The following is a 26,125-nucleotide window of genomic DNA, read 5'->3' on the forward strand; positions in this document are numbered from 1 at the left end:
ATGGATTACGAGACCAGACATAAAAGCCTGTGAAGTCAGTCACACCTGTTAAGTTTGAATGACACCTTCTAACCTCTGGAAATCGCAAACTATCTAGGGGAATGGGCTAACTTAAAAAAAAAACTCATTAGGTGTTTACAAAGGACTGGGGTAGCTTGTGTGAAATTTATAACCAGCACTAAAGTCTGTGTGTGTATTCCTTTGCTTATTTGTCCCTTCTCCCTTGCTTCCATCTGTTTCTCCCTAAGGATGATGATGTAGTGCTGAAGTACAGTGCTGTAGGGTCTATCAGCCCTTCATCTCTCTTTTAAGTAGCCACGATCCATGTGTGACCTAGCTACTGAGTGTGCAACAGCTGCGGTGAGGGGGACATTGGAATCAAATTTGTCCCATCTGTATTTGATGTGAACTCACATATAGTCTAGAAGCTTTGCTGAAACCTGTGATCAGAAACAGGAACTTGAGCTATTCCTCTCTTGTCCTCTTACTGAGCCAATTGTATCGTGATAGACATGGGAGGTAAACATGGGAATTTGAGACAATTTCAAAATAAACAGTAGGCACAAAGCACAGACGACCATAAGAGCACACAGTTAAGGTTTTGATGGTGTGGAGTTCTGAAATTCTCAAGTCTTTATATCTTCCCTGCACAGTGATGGCTCAGTGGTTAGCATTGCTGACTCACAGTCGCTAGGGACCTGGGATCGCTTCCAGCCTCTGGTTACTGTGTGGAGTTTGCACATCCTCCCCGTGTCTGCGTGGCTTTCCTCCGGGTGCTCCGGTTTCCTCCCGCAGTCCAAAGAAGTGCAGGTCAGGTGGATTGGCCATGCTAAATTGCCCATAGTGTCCAGGGATGTGTAGGCAAGAGGCATTAGCCATGGGAAAGGCAGGGTTACAGGGATAGGGAGGGATTGGGGTGGGTCTGGGTCGGATGCTCTTCAGAGGGTGAAGACTTGATGGGCCGAATGGCCAGCTCCGCACTGTAGGGATTCTGTGGCAGTGATTGTGATATTGCATTGTAAGTGGGCAGCACTGTCAAGGAAGATTAATTTGCTCTTTAGTGGCATTAGAAAAACCTTGGCCAGTAGCCTGTCCCTAACTGTAATTAAAGTAACATGCTGTACTTGCTGCATAAATTTAAATGTTTTCATATCAAAGGTGAATTGCATAGTGTTCAGATTTGCACATTCTACCCAAGTAGCTGTCATCTGATGGGGACTCCTAAAAGGTCGTTGAAAATGAGAGCTCAGTAGTTTTATTACTGCTGCGGAGATGTCAACAATGGGCAGCACGGTGGCTCAGTGGTTAGCACTGCTGCCTCACAGCACCAGGGTCCTGGGTTCGATTCCCGCCTGTCTGTGTGGAGTTTGCACATTCTCCCTCTGTCTGCGTGGGCACCCTCCAGGTGTTCCGCTTTTCTCCCACAATCCAAAGATGCGCAGGTCAGGTGAATTGGACATGCTAAATTGCACACGGTGTGAGGTGCGTTAGTCAGGGGTAAATATAGGGTATGGGAATGGGTTTGGGTGGGTTTCTCTTCAGAGGGGCAGTGTGGACTTGTTGGGCCGAAGGGCCTGTTTCCACACTCTAGGGAATCTAATCTAATCTAATCTTTCGATCAAGTATGTGAATTCACTTCTGGAGCAGCTGGTCACTGAGGGCTTTCAGACTTGCATGGAATGATATTGGGTCCATAATGCTAATGTTCCTGAAGTTTCTACTCCAAATGAGCCTCTATGACATGTAATCCCATCAACATAACTCTCAATTCCTTTCTTTCTCATATGCTTATCTAGCTTCCTCTTAAATGCTAGTCACCTTAACTACTGCTTATGATAGGGAATTCAACTGTGGGGAAGTCAGTTACAGATTCCATCTTGTCTGAACCTGAAGTGGAATATACAGCCATGTATTCAGTTTATTTCTCAGCTGAATGTGGTGTTAATGTTGTCAGACTCGTAATGCTTCATTAAAATAATTAAATATAGGGCAATGAATTAGGAAGTAGCAAATCAGCGCACCACAATTAAAATTACTGCTTTAGACTGGCTACCAACTGTTCAAATATACATTGTTGTAAAGGAACTGTCTTCTGTCAGTCAGGCACAAGTGATCAACACTGCAGTTAATGAAAGGGTAATAAAGACATGTTTAACACTGCCAGTGGCTCTGGGTTTATCCAACAAGATACCAAAGAGCATAAGGCCCAGTAGATTGATTTCCAAGTCTGTTTTCCATAATACATGATCTCTGCTTGTGATGTATTCAGAGTGCAATGATTGACTTGATACCGAAAACAAAACAATGCTGGAGATCACAATGGGTCAGGCAGCATCTATGGAAAGGAAGCAAGCTAACGTTTTGAGTCTAGGTGACTCTTCAGAGCTGAAGTGAAGAGTCATCTAGACTCAACGTTAGCTTCCTTTCTCTCCGTGGATGCTGCCTGACCCATTGAAATCTCCAGCATTTTTTAAAATTTCAGTTCAGATTCCAGTATCTGCAGTAATTTGTTCCTATATTGACTCTACTATTGAACTAGCCAAAGTGGGTGATCAGTGAACCACTTGGATGCTAGGAGTGAGCATGTGTGAAAACCAGCTTGTGTATTCTGCAGTACCTCTGTGGTTAATGATCTTTGAGTCTGATTTTTAAAATGCTCATCTTTCTTTGCAAATCCTCCTACACCCTCGCTGTAGTGTATACATCATTTCCTCCAGCCCCATGGCCTTTTCTGCATCCCTGTAATTTTATCCCTTATGCATCCCTAACTTTGTTCAGTTCATCACCTTGGTTCAGTTGTATGGACTGTGCCCTTAGAAGTCCCTCTTAACCTCTCCAGCTCTACCTCTCCTCATTTATAATCTATCTGAACCCCTACTTCTTTTACAGCCCTTTCATAATCTGCATTTGTTACTACTTGTGTCTATGTTAAATTTCATTTGATAGCACATTAAGGCATTTTATCATGTTTAAAATTTTATGAAAATGCGTATTGTTGTTAACGTGGCGGCACGGTGGCTCAGTGGTTAGCATTGCTGCCTCACAGCACCAGGGTCCCAGGTTCGATTCCAGCCTCTGGAGACGGTCAGTGTGGAGTTTGCACATTCTCCCTGTGTCTGCGTAGGTTTCCTCCAGGTGCTCCGGTTTCCTCCCACAGTCCAACGATGTGCAGGTCAGGTGAATTGGCCAGGTTAAGTTGCCCGTAGTGTTAGGTGCATTAGTCAGAGGGTAGTGGGTCTGGGTGGGTTACTCTTCAGAGGGTCAGTGTGGACTGGTTGGGCCAACGGGCCTGTTTTCACACTGTAGGGAATCTAATCTCGACACTCTGTTGCAGTGATGGTTTGGGGAGGTACTCATGCAATTATGTTGTACTCAAGGTCAAAAGCATGAGAAGGAAAGTTATCTCAATCTCGGTAGTGTTGCGGTGCCGAAGCAGGCCATTCAGCCATTGTGCCTGCACTGGCTTATACAGTAAGCATCATTACCTAATGCCAATCTCCTTTCTCCCCCATACCCTTGTATGTTATTTTTACCCCAATAATCAGCCATTGCTCTCTTGAATGACTCAATTAAACCTACCTATGTCATACTTCCACACAGTGCATTCAATATCCAAGCTGTGTGCTAAATAGCAGCTTTTCCTCACTTCACGTTTACTACTTTTGCGGATCACTTTAAATCTATGTCCTCTTGTTCCTTTTACAAATAGGAACAGCTCCTCCCTAGCTACTCCATCTAGTCTGCTCGTGACTTTGAAAAAAATCTATTATATCTCCTCTCGGAGGATGTAAAAAGAAATTTTGACTCGAAACAACTTGTTTTCTCAACTTTGATATCGATTTGAATTTACCCAACTTTCAGTGAGAGGAGTGACGTAAAGATGAGAATAGTATCTTTCAAACACTGGCTCATAGTGCTCAGTCTTACATTGGCATTATGTGGATTAGGTTTAGTGGAGATGATTCAAGGGTAGTATTGAGGGCATTCTGCAATATTGGAGGTACTGCCTTTCGGACAGCAGTAAATCAAGACCGTGTCCATATTTCCTGGCCAATTTAAAAGAAATGAGACCTGGAGTATCATACTGACATGGTTACCTGGTTGGTAGACAGGCAGCAAATAGTCCTAGCAAGCAGAGATGTGTAGGGATCAGTGCTTGGACCTCAACTGTTTATGATGTATATTCATGATTTTGATGAGGTGAATAAACATAAGTCTGCAGACAACACACAGCTGGCTGGAAGGGAGAGCTGTGAAGAGGGTACAGAGATGCTTCAGTTTGGTCTGGACAAGTGACTGAACAAGTTTATCACAGATAAAATATAATGCAGATAACCGAGAGATTGGATTCGAGATGAAGCTGATACCGTTCGACTCCCTGCGAGCTCCCTACAGCAGATTGAACTCTAACATTTCTTATAGCCGTTCTACGCTTTTAAACTTAAATGATGCCTCTAAGTCTTTTTGATCTCTACATCCTTGCTTACGATGATCTGCATGTACTACTTGTAAACAAAGCTTTTCACTGTACTTTGGTATACATGACAATAAATGAATCAGATCAGATTATCCATTTTCATAGCAAAAGCAGGGAGGCAACTTATTTGAATGGTGACAGATTGGGAAAGGGGGAGATGTAATGCAAGCTGGAAGTCTCTGTACACCAGTCGCTGAAAGTAAGCAGGTGGCTTCAATAGACAGTGAATGAAACAAGTGATATATTGGCCTTCATAACGAGAGGATTCATGTACAGGAGCAGGGATTTCTTTCTGCTCTTCTACAAGGCCTTGATAGGTTCAAGCCTGGAGTTTCATGTGCACATTTGGTTGTCTTAGCTGAGGATAAACCATGTTCAGGCTATGGAAGAGTGAAACCAAGATTTATCAGACCGATTTGTGGGGAGGCAGGCCAGGGCTGCTGTGTGAAGAGAGACTGGATCAGTTAAGCTTGATATCACTAAGGGGCCAAGATACAAGAACTACCTCAGTAAAGCAATTAACCCGTGCTGCTTTTCTTAATTTATTCATGAGATATGGCCATTGCAAGCTGACCAGCATTTATTACCCTAGTTTCCCTTGTATAGCTCCTTGAAAGTGGAGTCACAGGTAGATAGGATAGTGAAGAAGGCATTTGGTATGCTTTCCTTTATTGGTCAGAGCATTGAGTATAGGTGTTGGGAGGTCATGTTGCGGCTGTACAGGACATTGGTTAGGCCACTGTTGGAATATTGCATGCAATTCTGGTCTCCTTCCTATCGGAAAGATCTTGTGAAACTTGAAAGGGATCAGAAAAGATTTGAGCTATAGGGAGAGGCTGAATAGGCTGGGGCTGTTTTCCCTGGAGCGTCGGAGGCTGAGGGATGACCTTTTATAGAAGTTTACAAAGTCATGAAGGGCATGGATAGGATAAATGGGCAAGGTCTTTTCCCTGGGGTTAGGTGGGTGGGGCAATAGATTTTGGGTGAGGGGTGAGAGAGTTAAAAGGGACCTAAGGGGCAACGTTTTCTCTCACAGGTTGGTGCGTGTATGGAAAGAGATGTCAGAGGAAGTGGTGGAGGTTGGTCAATTTTACTGCATTTTAAAAGGCATCTGGATGGCTGTATGAATAGGAAGGGTTTGCAGGGATATGGGCCAAGTGCTGGCAAATGGGACTAGATTAATTTAGGATATTTGGTCAGCATGGACAACTTGGGTTGAAGAGTCTGTTTCCGTGCTGTAAACTCTGATTGTAACTGGATGGAGCTGCCTTCTTGAACTGCTGCCGTCCATGTCCTATACGTAGGCCCACAGTCCTGTGAAGGGAGGGAATTTCAGGATTTTAATGCACTGACAGTGAAGGAACAGCGATATATGGGGTGGCTTAGTGATTAGCACTGTTTCTTCACAGCACTGTGTACTCTGGTTCAGTTTCCATCTTGGGCGACTGTGAAAACTCTTCACTGACATTTTCCCTTTGTGTGTGTGGGTTTCTTCCAGCTATTCTGGTTTCCTCTCACAGTCCAAAGATGTGCAAGTTAGGGGATTGCCCATGCTAAATTACCCGTAGTGATCAGGGATGTGTTAGGTGGATTAGCCATGGGAAATGCAGGGATAGGGCGAGGGGTGAGTCTGGGTGGAATGGTCTTCAGTGGGTCAGTAGGAACTTGTTGGGCTGAATGGCCATTTCCCCACCCCGGTAGCGATTCTGTGAAGTCAGAATGGTGAGTGGTTTGGAGGAGAGCCTGCCAATGGTGATCCCAAGTATCTGCTGCCCATGTCTGTTTGAAATGGAAGTGGTCGTGGGTTTAGAAGGTGCTGTCGAACAATGTTTGGTGAATTTCTACATCACATCTTGTAGTACACACTGCTGTTACTGAATGTCAGTTGTGGAGGGGGTGGATGCCTGTGAATGTGGTGCCAATCAAGTGGGTTGCTTGTCCTGAATGATGTCCCGCTTCTTGAGTGTCATTGGAGCTGCACCCAGCCAGGCAAGTGGGGTGTATTCCATCACATTCCTTACTCATGCCTTGTAGATGGTGGGCAGCTTTGGGGAGTAAGGAGATGAGTTATTTGCCACAGTATTCCTAGCCTCTGACCTGCCCTTGTAGCCACCATATTTATGTAGTGAGTCCAGTTCAGTTTCAGGTCAGTAAAGACCCCAAGCTGGTTCAGTGATGGTAACACCATTGAATGTCAAGGCATGTTTATTAGATTGAGTCTTATTGGAGATGGTCATTGCCTGACATTTGTGTCATGTGAATATTACTGGCCACTTGGCAGCTCAAGGTTAGATATTGTCCAAATCTTGTTGCATTTGAACATGATCTCCTTCAGTATCTGGGAAGTGATAAACGGTGCTGAACATTGTGCAATCATTGGAGAACACTCCCACTTCTGACTCTATGATGGACAGAAGGTAATTGAAGCAGCTAAAGATGGTTGGTCCTGGGACACGAACCTGAGGAACTGCTGCAGAGACTTCCTAGAATTGAGATGATTAATCTCCCAACCACCACAACCAAATTCCAATCTGCCAGGTATGACTCCAACCAGCAGAGAGTTTGCTCCCTCATTGCTACTGATTCCAGTTTTGTTCAGGCTCCTTGGTACCAAGTGGTTGAATGTGGCCTTGAAGTCAAGGGCTGTCACACTGTCTCTCTCTACACCTCTTGAATTGAGGTCTTTTGTCCATGTTTGAGTAAGGCTAGAATGAAGTCAGGAGCTAGCAGGCTCTGACGCAACCCAAACTGGACATTACTGAGTGGGTTATTGCTGAGCGCGTGCTGTATGATAGCACTGTTGATGACACTTTCCATCACTTCTATTTAGAATAGACTAATGGGGGTGATAATTGGCTGAGTTGGATTTGTACTGCTTTTTGTGTATAGAACGTACCTGGGCAATTTTCCACATTGTCCCTTGCACCCTTGTCATTCTAAGTGCTTCCTCCAAGTGCTCAACATGGCAGAGCACTGATTCACCAACCGAGGGAGGGCAGTATGTGATATTCAACTGCGGCTTCCTTGCCTATGTTTAACCCGGCATCATGAGGTCCGGAATTAATGTTAAGGATTCCCAGGGTAACTCCCTCCCGACTGTATACCACTGTGCTGCCAGCTCTGCTGGGTCTGACCTGCTGGTGGGACAGGACAGACCCAGAAATGGTGTTTGGGACATTGTCTGTAAGATGCGGTTCTGAGAGTATGAATATGTCAGTTTATTGCTTGACTAGTGTGAGAGACAGCTCTCCCCATTTTGGCGCTAGCCCCCAGACGTTAGTTAGGAGGACTTTGCAGGGTCAGCAGGCCAGTTTCTGCCATTGTCTTTTCAGTGGCTAGGTCGAAGCCAGATGGTCTATCTGGTTTTGTGTCTTTGTTGAGATTTGGTAGCGATTGATGAAAAGGAATGGCTTGTTCGGCTGTAGCAGAGGACAGTTGGCCATCAACCACATTGCTTCAAATTCACTGAAGGAAATGAGTGAGTCGGTGTTATTCTGCCAGTCGCCTCTTGAGTCAGTTAGCTAACTCCTTGTGAGAGATTGCTGTGTACAGATTAGCTGTCATGTTTTCTGCATTTGCAGCAAGGCGTCAGAAGATGTTTGTGATGAAAAAGCACTTTGGGATATCCTGAAGTTGTGAAGACTTGATGAAAGCGTAGATCTTTTGAACATGGTGTTGTTCTGTGTGACTGTGAAACTAACTGACTTGGAGCAAATTACATTTTATTCCTCTATTTAAAATCTTGGAAAATAATTTTTAACTATATTCATCAATTCTTGTCATAGTCTGGTTACTTTTAACAAGATGTCAATTCCATGCCACATTTTGCTTGCTTAAAATATATAGAACATCTGTACAAACAAGGTTTTTGCCAAAGACAAGTGTTTTCCTAACTTGTCTAACAAATGGAATCAGAATACAAAAAAACACTAGTTGGCCTGACTCTCTCAATAAGTAGGAGCTGCATGACTATACATTCTTGACATTTTCGTTTGCATTACAAACGGCCGCTCACAAATCCTGCAATCAAAAAGGATAATCACTAGCCTGTGAAATCCTGCAATCCACATTCCTGCTGCTGGGAATTATCCCCGTCTATCTTGGAAGCTTCTGGAATACACATCTGCAGGGTGCACTTGTGTTTGATGAGAGCCTGAGACGACATCAATTGGTCTGACATTCCGACTTTAACCACTCTGACTTGACTTTGGGCTGCAGGGCAAAACCTAACATTGTGTACAAACAAGTGCCTGAGGAAAGAAGCAACACTCTCTCACCATTGAAGGGCAGTTTCAACAGAAACTCGTTGCAATAAATAATTTAGAAAGGATCAATAGAGAACTGATTTTCTCCATTAGGGGCATAATCATAACTCTAGCACTGATTTAGGAAGCAGTTCATACTATAACGGTAATGGAAATCTTGAACTCTGCAAAAAGAGCAAAAAATCTTGATGCATTTGAAAATTTCTAAACGCAGATTAATTTTTTTTTATTCAACAAGGATGTTGAGCGATTTGGAATCGGGTTAAAGGTATAGATGAGCCACAGTGTAATAAATTGATAGAAGAGCATCAAGAGACTGAATGGCATAAGGTTCTGTTTCGATGATGCCAGAACTTTGTTATTGGAGCGAAGGGTGGGGTGGTCACAGCCTCTGTTTAGATTCTTCCACACTCAGTGGTAGGATTCAGCACGCCATTGACGTCTCTGTGTCAAAGTTCCAAAAGTTGTGATCGGGACTTAATCATACCCTGAATTTCAAAAACACATTTAGGGTATCATGGCAAGACTGGCACTTATTGGCTGTCCTCAGGTAGAGAGAAGGTGATGCTGCCTTTATATGGTAGGGATAGTCCCAGAGTGCTGGTGGAGAGAGCATTGCCGGATTTTAATTCCGTAGTGATAAAGGGATGGCAACGCACTTTCTCTAGGTTAAAACAAACCATAGAACTGTGGATGCTGGACATTTCAAACAAGAATGGACACTGCTGGAGAAACTCAGTCTGACCTCATCTGTGGAGGGACACCAGTTAACGTTTTGACTCCAGTGACCCTTCTTCATAAAGTAGTACTTTGTTCTCAGTGCAGAGAGTTTTTGGCAGAAATCTTCAAAATCATGGAGTTAACTATACGAGGAGAAAGTGAGGACTGCAGATGCTGGAGACCAGAGTGCGGTGCTGGAAAAGGACGGCAGGTCAGGCAGCGTCCGAGGAGCAGGAGAATCGACAATTCAGGCATAAGCCCTTCATGTGAGCACAGTATAATGTAGAACAGAAGCAATCACGAGGGTCAAAATATTATGGAAGTAAATAGGGAAAAAAAGCTTTGTAAATTTCCAAGCGCCTTTCCAACAACTCTCTCAACCAGTCCTGCCACTTCTGTGATTTCAGCTAAGTTGAAGAGAAATTGATCCTAATGAAGGAGGATCAAGACTTTGGGAGCACAAATTTAAGGTGATTGGCAAAGGGCCAATAACAAGATGTGGAGAATCCTTTACACTATGACTGACTGAGGATCTGGCACGTACTCCATGAGAATATGGTGACAAGATTCAATTGCCCTTCTAAAGGGATAATTTTATTTCTTCATGGGATGTGGATGTTGCTGGCCCATCAGCATTCATCATTCATTCCTCATTGCACTTGAGAAGGTCGTGATGGGCTGTTGCTATTCTTAGAGAAACTGTGCTATGAAGAAATTCCAGCATTTTGACCCAGTGGCAGTGAAGGGGTAGTGATAGATTCCACGCTGAAGAGTGTGGTGCTAGATAATCACAGCTGGTCAGGCCACATCCGAGGAGCAGGACAATAAGCCCTTCATCGGGAATCTATCTGATTCATCAGGATAGTAAGTGGCTTGGAGAGGAGCCTGTAGATTGTGGAGTTTCCATGTATCTGCTGCTGTTCCTGTGGGTGGTGGAGGTCGCTGGTTTAGGAGGTGGTTAGAGGTGCTTTAGTGAGTTGCTATAGATGGTACACATTGCAGCTGATGTGCATCTGTGAAGAAGGTAGTAAATGTTGAAGGTGATGGATGGGTTGCTAATCAAAGCAGGCTTCTTTGTCCTGAATATTATTGAGCTATGTGAATGTTATTTAAGCTGTACTCATCCAGGCAGTGAAGAGTATGTGCAAACCCTCATTCATGTTTGTAGATGGTGGATGGGCATTAAGGAGCCAGAATGTGAGTTATTCGTCACAGAGTTGCTAGCCTCTGACCTGCTGTTTTTTGCTTGTTTTATTCATATGGTTGGCCAATGTCATATTGGTAGTGGAATGGTAATGTCATTGAAGATCAAGGAGGATTTGTTAAATAACAATTGGACAGCTATCTGAAGCAAGAAATGTGCATAGCTCTGGGAACAAGGCTTGGATTAGGTGAATTTCTCTTGCAGGAAGCTGGTGTGAACTTGTGCTGTAACCATTCTGTGATTTCATAACTGTTATAAAAATGACTGGCATCTTGTTGGGAAATTATGGTGTTGGGAAATGTCCCACATTCCTGGGCATCAGGCAGCACGGTGGCTCAGTGGTTAGCGCTGCTGCCTCTCAGCGCCAGGGACACCGGTTCGATTCCAGCCTCTGTGGACTTTGCACATTCTCCCCTTGTCTGCGTTGGTTTCCTGCGGGTGCTCTGGTTTCCTCCCACAGTCCAAAGTTAGGTGAATTGGCCATGCTAAGTTGCCCATAGTGTTAGGTGCATTAGTCAGGGGTGTAAACAGGGTAGGAGAATGGGTCTGGGTGGGTTACTCTTTGGGGGGTCGATGTGGACTTGTTGGGCCAAATGGCCTGTTTCCATGGTGTAGAGAATCTAATTAATCAATTCTTTGTGAGGCTTTTGGAGGCATTTCAACTACTTTGGCCACGACAGCTTTGAGCTCAGCTGTGTCCCCTTATTTTTGCCACACTTGAACAAATAAAGGGGATGGGTAACTTCATTTTTGGCCTTGACTTTGTAATTTTAAAAAAGGTATTGAATTCAGAATAGCAGCAACTGTTAGTTTGACATTCTGCCTGTGACGTATAAATGTAACACTACGATACATGACAATGCTGCACCATGTTAGTAATTGCATTTGTGTAACTCTGTCATGTTTGTAGGAAATGCCCCAGGGCCAAGTTAGTATGACAGGAAGCTACTGATAACCATGCTTATCAGATGGAGCTGTTTGTGATAACTGTTCAATGGTTATCTTTCCACAGTTGTGTTGGTTAGTGAGGTGTCATGTGTTATGAATGAATGTGTATTCATTCTTGGCATTGATGCATATGTTTAGTTTTTTAAATTTCTGGGTATTGACCACTGGTTTCATACACTCGTGTTTTTCTGTCTGTTGCCCCTCAAAACTCTAATTATTCCAAATGCCAAAATGTCACATGTACAATTAGATTAGATTAGATTAGACTAGATTCCCTACAGTGTGGAAACAGGCCCTTTGGCTCAACCAGTCCACACTGCCCCTCCAAAGAGTAACCCACCCAGACCCATTTCCCTCTGACTAATGCACCTAACACTATTTAGCATGGCAAATTCACCAGACCACATCTTTGGACTGTGGGAGGAAACTGGAGCACCCGGAGGAAATCCACGCAGACACGGGGAGAATGTGCAAACTCCACACAGACAGTCACCCGAAGCTGGAATTGAACCTGGGACCCTGGTGCTGTGAGGCAGCAGTGCTAACCATTGAGCCACCGTGCCACCCCCAACAAGTCCACACCGAAGAGTAACCCACCCAGACCCATTTCCCTCTATCTAAAACCTGTGGGCAATTTAGCATGGCCAGTTCACCTGACCCGCACATCTTTGGACTGAGGGGAAACAATTGGGCCAGTAACTTGACTTTGTCACAACACAACTTTTTTTGCCAGGATGAGTTTGTGTGCGCATGTGGACACCATGTACAGCCTTAAGTTGTCTACCTGGCTGGGACCAGCTCTCCTCCTCCTCAAAAAAAAGAACCTCCTGCACCCAGTGACACAGATAACCCTGTTAAGTTTACTCAAGGTTTCCCAGAGGTCCATCCTGTGATTTCTGAGCTTTAATCCTTCCAAAGTTACACTGTATTTTGTGTTGGAATATTTTAAATAATTGCAGCAAAATGTCAAACGCCTGTTCATATCAGTGAGCTGTTGCTTAGGAATTTAATGCAGTGTGGTGCAAAGTTTAAATGGGATAGGGATTCTGCACATTGGAATTTAGAAGAGTAAGAGGTGGTCTCATTAAAACACATGGGATTCTTATGGAGCTGGACAGGGTAAATCCTGAGAGGATGCTGAAAAATGTGTTGCTGGAAAAGCGCAGCAGGTCAGGCAGCATCAAAGGAGCAGGAGAATCGATGTTTTGGGCATGAGCCCTTCTTCAGGATTCTCCTGCTCCTTGGATGCTGCCTGACCTGCTGCGCTTTTCTAGCAACACATTTTTCAGCTCTGATCTCCAGCATCTGCAGTCCTCGCTTTCTCCTAGTTGATTTTAAATCCTGAGAGGATGTCTCGCTTCATGGAAGAGTCTAAGGCCAGAGGGCTGATTTAAGACTGAGAGGAGAATCTGTGTGGATGAAGTTGAAGAGCCGCAAAGGAAAAGGACCCTGCTGGAAGTTGTGTACAGGCCTCCGAGTAGTAATCAGGATGTGAGGAAGCAAATAAATCAGGAGACGGAAAAAAGCATGTATAGTCTGTTCTGATATAATGTGATAGTTTTGTTCCTGTGTGATCCCATGTTATAAGAAAATCACCATAATAGCAGCACCATTTAAACCAATGGGACCAGAATCTCATTACAGCCAATACAGGGAATGAAAGTCTGCATTCTACAAATGATCTAAATTCTTCAATCACATTGTAGCCAATTTGCATTGAAGAAACACTCAGGACCCAGGGAGACAGTGAGGAAAGAGATCAATCTGAGACTGGTACAGTTGAGAACAGAAGTGAGTCAAACAGTCAGGGCAGGCAGGGACAAGGTAGGACTAATAAATTAAACTATTTATTTCAATGCAAGGGGCCTAACAGGGAAGGCAGATGAACTCAGGGCATGGTTAGGAACATGGGACTGGAATATCATAGCAATTACAGAAACATGGCTCAGGGATGGGTCGGACTGGCAGCTTAATGTTCCAGGATACAAATGCTACAGGAAGGATAGAAAGGGAGGCAAGAGAGGAGGGGGAGTGACATTTTTGATAAGGATAGCATTACTGCTGTGCTGAAGGAGGATATTCCCGGAAATGCATCCAGAGAGGTTATTTGACGGTATTAGGCAAGACGTTCAAAAGCTGATTGGAGGCAGATGTTCGCAGGTAAAGGTACGGCTGGAAAATGGGAGGCCTTCAGAAATGAGACAACAAGAATCCAGAAAAAGTATATTCCTGTTAGGGTGAAAGGGAAGGCTGGTAGGTATAGGGAATGCTGGGTAACAAAAGAAATTGAGGGTTTGATTAAGAAAAAGAAGGAAGCCAATGTCAGGTATAGACAGGATAGATCGAGTGAATCCTTCGAAGAATATAAAGGAAGTAGGAGTGTACTTAAGAGGAGAATCATGAGTGCACAAAGGGGACATGAGATAGCTTTGGCACATAGAATTAAGGAGAATCCAAAGGGTTTTTACAAATACATTAAGGACAAAAGAGTAACTAGGGAGAGAATAGGGCCCCTCAAAGATCAGCAAGGCAGCCTTTGTGTGGAGCCACAGAAAATGGGGGAGATACTAAATGAGTATTTTGCATCAGTATTTACTGTGGAAAAGGATATGGAAGATATAGACTGTAGGGAAATAGATGGTGACATCTTGAAAAAGTCTTTACTACAGAGGAGGAAGTGCTGGATGTCTTGAAACGCATAAAGGTGGATAGATTCCTAGGACCTGATCAAGTGTACCTGAGAACTCTGTGGGAAGCTAGGGAACTGATTGCTGGGCCTCTTGCTGAGATATTTGTATCATTGATAGTCAGAGGTGAGGTGCAGGAAGACTAGAGGTTGGCAAATGTGGTGCCACTGTTTAAGAAAGGTGGTAAGGACAAGCCAGGGAACCATAGAGCAGTGAGCTTGATGTCAGTGGTGGGCAAGTTGTTGGAGGGACTCTTGAGGGACAGGATGTACATGTATTTGGAAAGACAAGGACTGATTAGGGATAGTCAACATGGCTTTGTGTGTGGGAAATCATGTCTCACAAACTTGATTGGGTGTTTTGAGAAAGTAACAGGATTGATGAGGGCAGAGCAGTAGATGTGATCTATATGGACTTCAGTAAGGCGTTCGACAAGGTTTCCCATGGAGACTGATTAGCAAGGTTAGATCTCACGGAATACAGGGAGAACTAGCCATTTGGATACAGAACTGGCTCAAAGGTAGAAGACAAAGGGTGGTGGTGGAGGGTTGTTTTTCAGACTGGAGGCCTGTGACCAGTGGAGTGCCACAAGGATCGGTGCTGGGTCCACTAATTCTTGCCATTTATATAAATTATTTGGATGTGAGCACAAGAGGTATAGTAAGTTTGCAGATGACACCAAAATTGGAGGTGTAGTGGACAGTGAAGAAGGTTAAAATCTTCGATGAGAAAGTGAAGACTGCAGATGCTGGAGATCAGAGCTGAAAATGTGTTGCTGGAAAAGCGCAACAGGTCAGGCAGCATCCAAGGAGCAGGAGAATCGACGTTTTGGGCATAAGCCCTTCTTCAGGAATGAGCAAAGTGTGTCCAGCAGGCTAAGATAAAAGGTAGGGAGGAGGGACTTGAGGGAGGGGCGTTGGAAATGCGATAGGTGGAAGGAGGTCAAGGTGAGGGTGATAGGCCGGAGTGGGGTGGGGGCGGAGAGGTCGGGAAGAAGATTGCGGGTTAGGAAGGCGGTGCTGAGTTCGAGGGATTTGACTGAGACAAGGTGGGGGGAGGGGAAATGAGGAAACTGGAGAAATCGGAGTTCATCCCTTGTGGTTGGAGGGTTCCTAGGCGGAAGATGAGGCGCTCTTCCTCCAACCGTCGTGTTGCCATGATCTGGCGATGGAGGAGGCCAAGGACCTGCATGTCCTTGGTGGAGTGGGAGGGGGAGTTGAAGTATTGAGCTATGGGGTGGTTGGGTTGGTTGGTCCGGGTGTCCCAGAGGTGTTCTCTGAAACGTTCCGCAAGTAGGCGGCCTGTCTCCCCAATATCGAGGAGGCCACATCGGGTGCAGCAGATGTAATAGATGGTGTGTGGAGGTGCAGGTGAATTTGTGGTGGATATGGAAGGATCCCTTGGGGCCTTGGAGGGAAGTGAGGGGGGAGGTGTGGGTGCAAGTTTTGCATTTCTTGCGGTTGCAGGGGAAGGTGCCGGGAGTGGAGGTTGGGTTGGTGGGGGGTGAGGACCTGACGAGGGAGTCACGGACGGGATGGTCTTCTCAGAACGCTGATAGGGGAGGGAAGGGAAATATATCCCTGGTGGTGGGTTCCGTTTGGAGGTGGCGGAAATGACGGCAGACGTTTGGAGGTGGCAGAAATGACGGCGGACCATTTGGAAGGTTACCTCAGGTTACAACAGGATCTTGATCAGATGGGCCAACGGGCTGAGAAGTGGCAGACGGAGTTTAATTCAGATAAATGGGAAATGCTGCATTTTGGAAAAGCAAATCTTAGTAGAACTTATACACTTAATTGTACAGTCCTAGAAGTGTTGCTGAACAAAGAGACCTTGGAGTCCAGGTTCATAGCTCCTTGAAAGTGGAGTTGCAGGGGGTTAGGATAGTGAAGGAGGTGTTTGGTATGCTTTCCTTTATTGGTCAGAGTATTGAGTGCAGGAGTTGGGAGGTCACGTTGCGACTGTACAGGACATTGGTTAGGCCACCGTTGGAATATTGCGTGTCGTTCTGGTCTCCTTCCTATCGGAAGGATGTTGTGAAACTTGAAAGGGTTCAGAAAAGATTTACAAGGATGTTGCCAGGATTGGAGGATTTGAACTACAGTCTAGGCTGAGTAGGCTGGGGCTGCTTTCCCTGGAGCATTGGAGACTGAGGGGGTGACCTTATAGAGGTTTACAAAATTATGAGGGACAAGGATAGGATAAATAGGCAAAGTCTTTTCCCTGGGGTCAGGGAGTCCAGAACTAGAGGGCATAGGTTTAGGATGAGAGGGGAAAAATATAAAAGACCTAAGGGGCAACTTTTTCACACAGAGGGTGGTATGTGTATGGAATGAGGTGCCAGAGGAAGTGTTGGAGGCTGGTACAATTGCAACATTTAAAAAGCATCTGGATGGCTATATTAATAGAAAGGGTTTGGAGGGATATGGGGCGGGTGCTGGCAGGTGGGACTAGATTGGGTTGGGGTATCTGGTCGGCATGGACGGGTTGGACTAAAGGGTCTGTTTCCATGCTGTACATCTGTGACTAGTGGATGTGTTGTTTTTGGATTTCCAGAAGGTCTTTGGCAAGGTGCTGCACAGGGGCGGCTAAATAAGATAGGAGACCATGCTGTTAGAGGCAAGATACTGCCATGGATAGAGGATTAGCTGACTGGCTGAAGGCAGAGTAGGAATAAAGGTCTTTTCAGGATGGCAGCGATAACTGGTGGAGTTCTGCAAGGGTCAGTGTTGGGACCACAGCTATTCATGGTAAACATGAATGATCTGGAGAAAGGAACTGAGGACATTTTTGTTAGGTTTGTAGATGACACAAAGGTGGAGGGACAGGTGGTGTTGACGAAACTGGGAGGCTGCAGAAGGACTTGGACAGGGTACGAGAATGGGCAAAGAAATAGGAATACAATGTGGCAAAGTATGAGGTTCTGCTATTTGGTAGGAAGAAAGAGGCATAGGCTATTTTTTAAACAGAGGTAAAAACTTGGATGCTGCCTGAACTGCTGTGCTCTTCCAGCACCGCTAATCCAGAATTTTTTAAACAAGACAAGACTTCAGAAAGCTGAAGCACAAAGGGATTTAGGAGAATCCTCAACTAGACTTCTTATTTAAAAATCACACAACACCAGGTTATAGTCCAACAGGTTTATTTGGAAGCACCAGCTTTCGGAGCAATTCTCCATCAGGTGATTGTGGCTAGTGTTTCCTCAAAACTGTTGGGCTATAACCTGGTGTTGTGATGTTTTTTTTAACTTTGTACACTCCAGTCCAACACCAGCATCTCCAGATTAGGACTTTTAAGGTGAACGTGCAGGTTCAGTTAGCAGTTAGAAAGTCAAATGCGATGTTAGCGTTCATTTCAAGAGGGCTAGAATACACAAGCAGAAATGTACTACTGAGGCTGTATAAGGCTCAGGTCAAATTATGTTTGGGATAGGAGAGCAGTTTTGGACCCCAAATCTAAGGAAGGATGTGCTGGTGTTGGAGAGGGTCCGGAGGAGGTTACAAGCATGATCCTGGGGATGAGAAGCTTGTCATACAAGGTGTGATTGGGAACTGAGTCTGTATTTGATGGGTTTTAGAAGGAATGGGGTGGGGGTAATTGAAACTTGCAGGATACTGAGAGGCCTGGGTAGAGTGAACGCGGCGATGATGTCTTTGTTAGTAGAGACTAGGATCTGAGGGCACAGCCTTGGAACTTCTTCAGCCAGAGGGTGGTGATCTTCATTGTCGCAGGGGGCTGTAGAGGCCAAATCATTGAATGTATTTAAGACCAAGATAGACTCTTGATCGATAAGGGGATCAAGGGTTACAGGGAAGAGGCAGGAGAATAGGGTCAAGAAACATAACAGCCATGATCAAATGGTAGAGCAGACCTGATGGACTGAATGGCCTAATTCCGTCCTTATGTCGTAAGGGCTTATAAATTTCTTGAATTGATTGTCTTTCCAATTCCTTGCCACAGAGGGCTGTGGGGAGCAGAGTCCTTGTGTATATTTTAAGACTGAGACAGATTCGTGATGAGTTGGAGAGGAGTGTGTTACAGGGAAAAGAGGAGAAAAGTGAACATGAGGAATGCCAAATCAGCCATGATTCTGCTGAATGTTGGAACAGGTTTGTGGGACTGATGGCCTATATCTGTCCCTATTTGTTATGGTTATATGGGCAGCACCATTTTTGTTCCAGACTGCTGCTGTTCCCTTGCCAAGCTCTGTTCGAGCACGTGCTGTCACTGCACCACCCAGTGGTAACATTCACAATGAACACTGCAGACAACCCATTTAAGGACCCACCCTGACAGTCCAAAACCACAGTCTCCGATTGTACCTTAATGCCCAATATCAACCAGTATATCCATCAGTCAGATGTCTGAAAATGGTGTCAATTTACACTTCATAGGAGGAAGATGTTATTAAAAAAAATGCAAATATTTAAACTTTCTCGGAAGAGCTGCCAGAGGAAGTGGTGGAGGCTGGTACAATTGCAACATTTAAGAGACACCCTGGATGGGTATGTGAATAGGAAGGGTTTGGAGGGATATGGGCCAGGTGTTGGCAGGTGGGACTAGATTGGGTTGGGATATCTGGTCGGCATGGATGAGTTGGACCGAAGGGTCTGTTTCTGTGCTGTACATCTCTATGACTGTGTCTATGGTCTCGCAGTATTATTGGAAGAGTAATCCAGAGACAGACAGATGGTGGAATTTGAGTTCAAATTCAGTATAAATCTGGAATTAAAAGTCTAATTATGACATGGAGCCATTGTCAATTGTGCATTAATGTCCTTTTAGGGAAGGAAACGGTCTTATTTGGGCTATGTGTGACTCGGGACCCACAGCAATGTAATTAACTCATAGCTGCCCTCTGAAATGACCTGGCAAACCATTCAGTTGTATCAACTGCTCTCATCAGGACAGAGCCAGTAGAAACAGTGGCACAGTAATATACAGTCTGGAGGGAGTTCCCTGGGAGTCCTGGACATGGTCTCTGGGCCCCATGAAGTCACATGGCAACTGGTCAAACATGGGCAAGGAAACCTCCATGTTGAACAGCACTGAGGGAGCATGGTAGCACCAGTACTGAGCAAATGGGCCAAGTCTGAAAGGATGCTGCTGCTAGACTGGGTCAGTGCCAGATGATGAGGGAAGAACATACTTGACCCTATCCTCAGCAATTTGCCAGCTGCAGGTGCATGTGTCAACTACTAGGCCAGCTGGGTTGGCCATGCTAAAGTGCCCATAGTGTCCAGGGATGTGCAGGCTAAGTGGATTAACCATGGGAAATGCAGGGATAAGGTAGCTGAGGTGGGTCTGGCTGGGATGCTGTTCAGAGGGTTAGTGTGGGCTGAATGGCCTGATTCTATGATAGTATTGGTAAAAATGACCATTATGCAGTCTTTGTTTTCTTTTAGATTAGATTACATTCCCTATACTGTGGAAACAGGCCCTTCGGCCCAACAAATCCACACCGACCCTCTGAAGAGCAACCCACCCAGACCCATTGGCCTACCCTATATTTACCCCTGACTTGGCAATATAGCATGGCCAATTCACCTGCCCTGCACACCTTTGAATTGTGGGAGGAAACCAGAGTACTTGGAGGAAACCCACACAGACAAGGGGAGAATGTGCAAACTCCACACAGACAGTCGCCTGAGGCTGGAATTGAACCTAGGTCCCTGGTGCTGTGAGGCAGCAGTGCTAACCACTGAGCCACCCTAAATGTCAACGTCAAACCTTGAAATTGAGAATACCCTCTATCACATTGCTTTGCACTATCATCATGTGAAATGGGACTGACTTCTTTAGGGATCTAACAACCAAAGATTGGCACCCATAAGGTGCTGTGGGCCATCGGCAATCAAATTGTACTCTCATCGGCAGCCTCATGGCCTGGCACATCCCCTACTCTGCTGTTACCATCAAATCATGGGATCAGTCTGATTAAATGCGATGAGCAGAGGGATCTTGGTGTCCATGTACACAGATTTCTGAAAGTTGCCACCCAGGTAAATAGTGTGGTGAAGAAGGCATATGGCTTACTGGCTTTTATTGGTCGAGGAATTGAGTTCCGGAGTCCTGAGGTCATGTTGCAGTTGTATAAGACTCTGGTGCGGCCGCATCTGGAGTATTGTGTGCAGTTTTGGTCACCATACTATAGGAAGGATGTGGAGGCACTGGAACGGGTACAGAGGAGATTTACCAGGATGTTGCCTGGTTTGGAGGAAGATCATATGAGGAAAGGCTGAGGCACTTGGGGCTGTTTTCATTGGAGAAAAGAAGGTTTAGGGGTGACTTCATAGAGGTGTACAAGATGATTAGGGGGTTAGATAGGGTTGACAGTGAGAACCTTTTTCCACGTATGGAGTCAGCTATTACGAGGGGGCATAGCTTTAAATTAAGGGGTGGTAGGTATAGGACAGATGTTAGGGGTAGGTTCTTTACTCAGCGAGTCGTGAGTTCATGGAATGCCCTGCCAGTAGCAGTGGTGGACTCTCCCTCTTTATGGGCATTTAAACGGGCATTGGACAGGCATATGGAGGATAGTGGGCTAGTGTAGGTTAGGTGGGCTTGGATTGGCGCAACATCAAGGGCCAAAGGGCCTGTACTGCGCTGTATTGTTCTATGTTCTATGTTAAATGAAGAGTGTAGGAGATTATGCCAAGAGAAACACCAGGCATACCTAAAGAATCAGGAGTCAATCTGGTGAAGCTATCAAACAAGACCATCTGCATGCCAAACAGCATAAGCAGCTAGTGAGAAACAGAATTAAGCAATAGATAAATGTGAGGTACTGCATTTTGGGAAAGCAAATCTTCGCAGGACTTATACACTTAATGGTAAGGTCATAGGGAGTGTTGCTGAACAAAGAGACCTTGGAGTGCAGGTTCATGGCTCCTTGGAAGTGGAGTCGCAGTTAGATAGGATAGTGAGGGAGGCGTTTGGTATGCTTTCCTTTATTGGTCAGAGTATTGGAGTTGGGAGGTCATGTTGCGGCTGTACAGGATATTGGTTAGGCCACTGTTGGAATATTGCAACAGTCTCCTATTGGAAAGATGTTGTGAAACTTGAAAGGGTTCAGAAAAGATTTACAAGGATGTTGCTAGGGTTTGGAGTATTTGAGCTGTAGGGAGAGGTTGAATAGCCTGGGGCTGTTTTCCCTGGAGCATTAGAGGCTGAGGGGTGATTGTAAAGATTTATAAAATCATGAGGGGCATGGATAGGATAAATAGACACAGTCTCATCCCTGGGGTGAAGGAGTCCAGAACTAGAGGGCATAGGTTTAGGGTGAGAGGGGAAAGATATAAAAGAGACCTAAGGGGCAACTCTTTCACACATGATTGCGTTGAGGAAAAGCGCAGCAGGTCAGGCAGCATCTGAGGAACAGGAAAATAGACGTTTTAGACAAAAGTCCTTCATTACGAATGTTCCCTGATGAAGGGCTTTTGCATGAAATGTTGATTTTCCAGTGTATATTTTGTAATCCATTTGCTATTCTGAACTTGTCTTTTCTTGGACTGCAGGCCCTCCTTATAGCCCTCCTACAGTGGTCATTCTTCATATATGATTCCAGACAGTGGTTGCTAGATTATTCCCCTGTGGAACGCATCACACAATCACATCTATCACCCTGCAAGTTGGGCTTGTAACATCAACCACAAAATCTTCTGGTGCTTTCTTGTTCTCAGGTTTATACAAGAGCTTATACAAGTTTCTTTTTAAGCAGGTCATTATTTAGGAAAATAAGTGGCTGGAAGAGCTTATTTTAGGTTGAAACACAACTGCTAACTTTTCTCTGAACATCTCTGACAGGCCACACACATCTAGAGCTCTTTGCAATTGGAAAAGCAACAGACGATGTCATCAGGATAGGATTTGAAAGGAGAGAGATTTAGTGTTGGGGGAAGCTTGGCAAGTTTATTCTCGACTGAAAACAAATGCTGAAGATCAGAGGTTCAGAGAGCATCCATGGAAAGAGAGAGAGTGCACACAAGCTAACGTTTCGAGTGTAGGTAACTCTTCTTCAGAGCTGAAGGGAAGTTTATTCTCGACTTCCCCACTAGATGGTGGTGCACGCTGCGGGGGGCCAGTGGAGAGTGATGTTTGCAAGGAGAAAGTGAGGACTGCAGATGCTGGAGATCGGAGTCAAAACGTATGGTGCTGGAAAAGCACAGCTGGTCAGGCAGTATCTGAGAAGCTGGAGAATCAGGCATAAGGGTTTCTGCTTTGACTCTGAGGTCCAAAAGCAACTGTTCTGTAACTTTGACCTTGCAAGCCAGCCAGTCAGGAACTCACGTGCACCCTCCCTATGTGTTGCCTCCTGTTGGCTCACTACTGCTATGTGACTGAGTACACAACAATTGCAGTCAACAATTGTGTTGGCTCAGTGGCTAGCACTGCTCCACATAGCGCCTGGGACCCGGATTCAATTCCAACCTCTGGCGACTGTGTGGTGTTTGCACATTCTCCCCGTGTCTGCGTGGGTTTCCTCCGGGTGCTCCAGTTTCCTCCCACAGTCCAAGGATGTGCAGGTTAAGTGGATTGACCATGCTAAATTGCCCATAGTGTTCAGGGATGTGTAGGTTAGGTGTAGTAGTCGGGGGAAACGTACGGTAATGGGTTTGGGTGGAATACTCTTCAGGGGATTGGTGTGGACCTGTTGGGTCAAAGGGTCTGTTTCCACACTGTAGGAATTCTAATGTGTCAACTTTTGCATTAACTGTATGAGCTTTCAGGTAAGATTGGGAGCAGGAATCCCTGATGTGATTTTGTTTTGAAAAAGCTTCCTGACATTTGGGTTGATCTTTCCGTTTTTCAGCTGGTCTGATTTCTGATACAGTTCACTGCCAAAGGGTCAACTGAGGTTCAGTGGATGGGTAGCTCTCACACCTCAGCCTTACAGGGGTTTGAGTCATAGAGATGTACAGCATGGAAACAGACCCTTCAGTCCAACCCGTCCATGCCGACCAGCTATCCCAACCCAATCTCGTCCCACCTGCCAGCACCCGGCCCATATCCCTCCAAACCCTTCCTATTCTTATACCCATCCAAATGTCTCTTAAATGTTGTAATTGTACCAGCCTCCACCACTTCCTCTGGCACCTCATTCCATACACGTACCATCCTCTGTGTGTAAAGGTTGCCCCTTAGGTCTCTTTTATATCTTTCCCCTCTCACCCTAAACCTATGCCCTCTAGTTCTGGACTCCCCGATCCCAGGGAAAAGACTTTCTGTTTATCCTATCCATGCCTCTCTTAATTTTGTAAACCTCTATAAGGTCACCCCTCAGCCTCTGACACTCCAGGGAAAACAGCCCCAGCCTGTTCAGCCTCTCCCTATAGCTTAAATCCTCCAACCCTGGCAACATCCATGTAAATCTTTTCTGAACCCTTTCAAGTTTCACAACATCTTTCCGATAGGAAGGAGACCAAAATTGTATGCAATATTCCAGCAGTGGCCTAACCAATGTCCTGTACAGCTGCAACATGACCTCCCAACTCCTGTACTCAATACTCTGACCAATAAAGGAAAGCACACTAAACGCTGCCTTCACTGTCCTATCTACCTGTGACTCCATTTTCAAGGAGCTATGAACCTGCACTCCAAGGTCTCTTTGTTCAGCAACACTCCCTAGGACCTTACCATTAAGTGTATAAGTCCTGCTAAGATTTGCTTTCCCAAAATGCAGCACCTCAATTATCTAAATTAAACTCCATCTGCCACTTTTCATCCCATCTGGTCAAGATCCTGTTGTAATCTGAGGTAACTCTCTTCGCTGTCCCCTATGCCTCCAATTTTGGTGTCATCTGCAACTTAATAACTATGCCTCTTGTGTTCACATCCAGATCATTTATATAAATGATGAAAAGTAGAGGACCCAGCACTGATCCTTGTGGCACTCCACTGGTCAGAGGCCTCCAGTCTGAAAAACAACCCTCCACCACCACCCTCTGTCAAATTCCAAGCTTAAAAAACCAACACTGAGAGCCTTGTGCAGTTACAAGGGTGCACAATGTTGTCAAAGGTGCTATCTTTCAGATGAAATTTTAAAACAAAACGGCTGGCTTTTATCAGTCAGGAGGATTCAAAAAAGAATCCCCAATGTCCAGGAATATTCATCGCACCGCCTGTGCGCTGGTACATTTTAGTAACTGAATAACACTTTGTTTTTCTCTTCTCCACCCCAGGAGTCTGCATTGAAGGATTGGACAGCTTTTAACTCTGCAGAAGAACTCCAGGGTTTGGGGCTGGACAGACTCAAGAGTGAATTGATGGCACTTGGATTAAAATGTGGGGGCACCTTGCAGGAGCGTGCCGCGAGACTTTACTCTGTGAAGGGATTGTCTAAGGAACAGATTGACCCAACGCTGTTTGCCAAGCCAGCTAAAGGGAAAAAGAAATGAGCCAGACAAGTTGTTCTATTTTATAAAACTGTTTTCATATTTTCATAGCTGTCCTGAATAAATGACCATTAAAGAAAGGAAGAAAAATTGGACTTAATGTCTTGACATCATTGGGAATTTGGAATATTCTAGACTTCTGAATAAAGCTCTTGTTGAGAATTGGGTTGCTGACCATGTAGCAAGTGGTTTTGCAAGCTCAGTGCACTGGACAGTCAGTGCACGGTTTCTCAAACCCCCAACCTGTGCATCACCCTATGTTGTAGACAGGCCACACACATCATTAGTGCCTCTGAATCCTGTAACATGATGCTCTCAGCCCACTGACCATGGCACGTTGGGCTCAATTCAAGTGAAAGCTGTGGGTTAAGACTTGTATGTCATGTTTTTTAAATTTGTATTATAAAAAAATGCTGAAAATAAACTTTTTTGTTCTTTATTTTCTTTCTTACTCATCACTACAGCTGTGTTGTTTCCTAGTGAGGATTGCACTATGGAGAGTGAGGTGTAGTCTCCTGCCACCAGCTGTTATTGATTCCTAGTGGAGTGTGGTCCCATGGGTGTCAGTGAGTTACAATTGCACAAACTTTGGTTCTCCAGTCATTGTATTGTTATGGGCGGCACGGTGGCACAGTGGTTAGCACTGCTGCCTCACAGCGGTAGAGACCCGGGTTCAATTCCCACCTCAAGTGACCGACTATGTGGAGTTTGCACATTCTCCCCGTGTCTGCATGGGTTTCCTCTGGGTGCTCCGGTTTCCTCCCACAGTCCAAACAAGTGCAGGTTAGGTGAATTGGCTGTGCTAAATTGCCCATAGTGTTAGGTGAAGGGGTAAATGCAGGGCAATGGGTCTGGGTGGGTTGTGCTTTGGTGGGTCGGTGTGGACTTGTTGGGCCGAAGGGCCTGTTTCCACACTGTAAGTAAGTAATCTAATCTCTTGGGCCCTAGGAACCAGCTACTTAATTCCTCTGTGCTCTGGATCTTCCTCATCAGAAGGGTGCAGGAGTTGGGGTGGCAGTTAGGGAGTGGGATGTTGTTCATACATCTGAGCCAATCTCTCCCTGTGCAGGAGGACTGTCCTCAGCTCATTTCAAACAAACTAAAGCCTGCAGGACCTGGGCCCGTGGCTTGGTTTGGGTGTGCAAATAGGTCACAAATCTGGCTGCTCACCCTTTCTCACCCTGCTATCCCACTTATCCAAAAAAATAATAGAGCAAATGGCATTGTAATTTGGGAAGATATCTAACATAGACAAGGATATTTGCATAAACTGGAAGATGAACATTCACAGCAGTGAATCTAAAACAAAATTAACAAAGCTAAATGAATGGTAGAATCATGAAGTTGGTTAACTCTGTTTAAAATGCCCCCAGATAGTTTGTATTTGATTATGGGGTGTTTGGGGGCTGGTCGTGGAGGCTGAGATGTGA

General features: G+C 45.1%; 1 protein-coding gene across 2 annotated transcripts in view; it reads left to right on the forward strand.

The window, feature by feature from the left end:
• sde2 (SDE2 telomere maintenance homolog (S. pombe)) overlaps positions 1-25,134 on the forward strand; it is a 51,760-nt gene extending 26,626 nt beyond the window's left edge. For both annotated transcript variants that reach the window (XM_072550770.1, XM_072550769.1), the window contains one exon: positions 24,483-25,134. In XM_072550770.1, coding sequence (XP_072406871.1) covers positions 24,483-24,698 — 216 coding nt within the window. In that variant the 3' untranslated portion in view covers positions 24,699-25,134. The remainder of the gene's footprint in view (positions 1-24,482) is intronic.
• The last annotated feature ends 991 nt before the right edge of the window (positions 25,135-26,125 follow it).

The sequence above is a fragment of the Chiloscyllium punctatum genome, chromosome 3 (genome assembly GCF_047496795.1).
Source record: "Chiloscyllium punctatum isolate Juve2018m chromosome 3, sChiPun1.3, whole genome shotgun sequence".
NCBI lineage: Eukaryota > Metazoa > Chordata > Chondrichthyes > Orectolobiformes > Hemiscylliidae > Chiloscyllium > Chiloscyllium punctatum.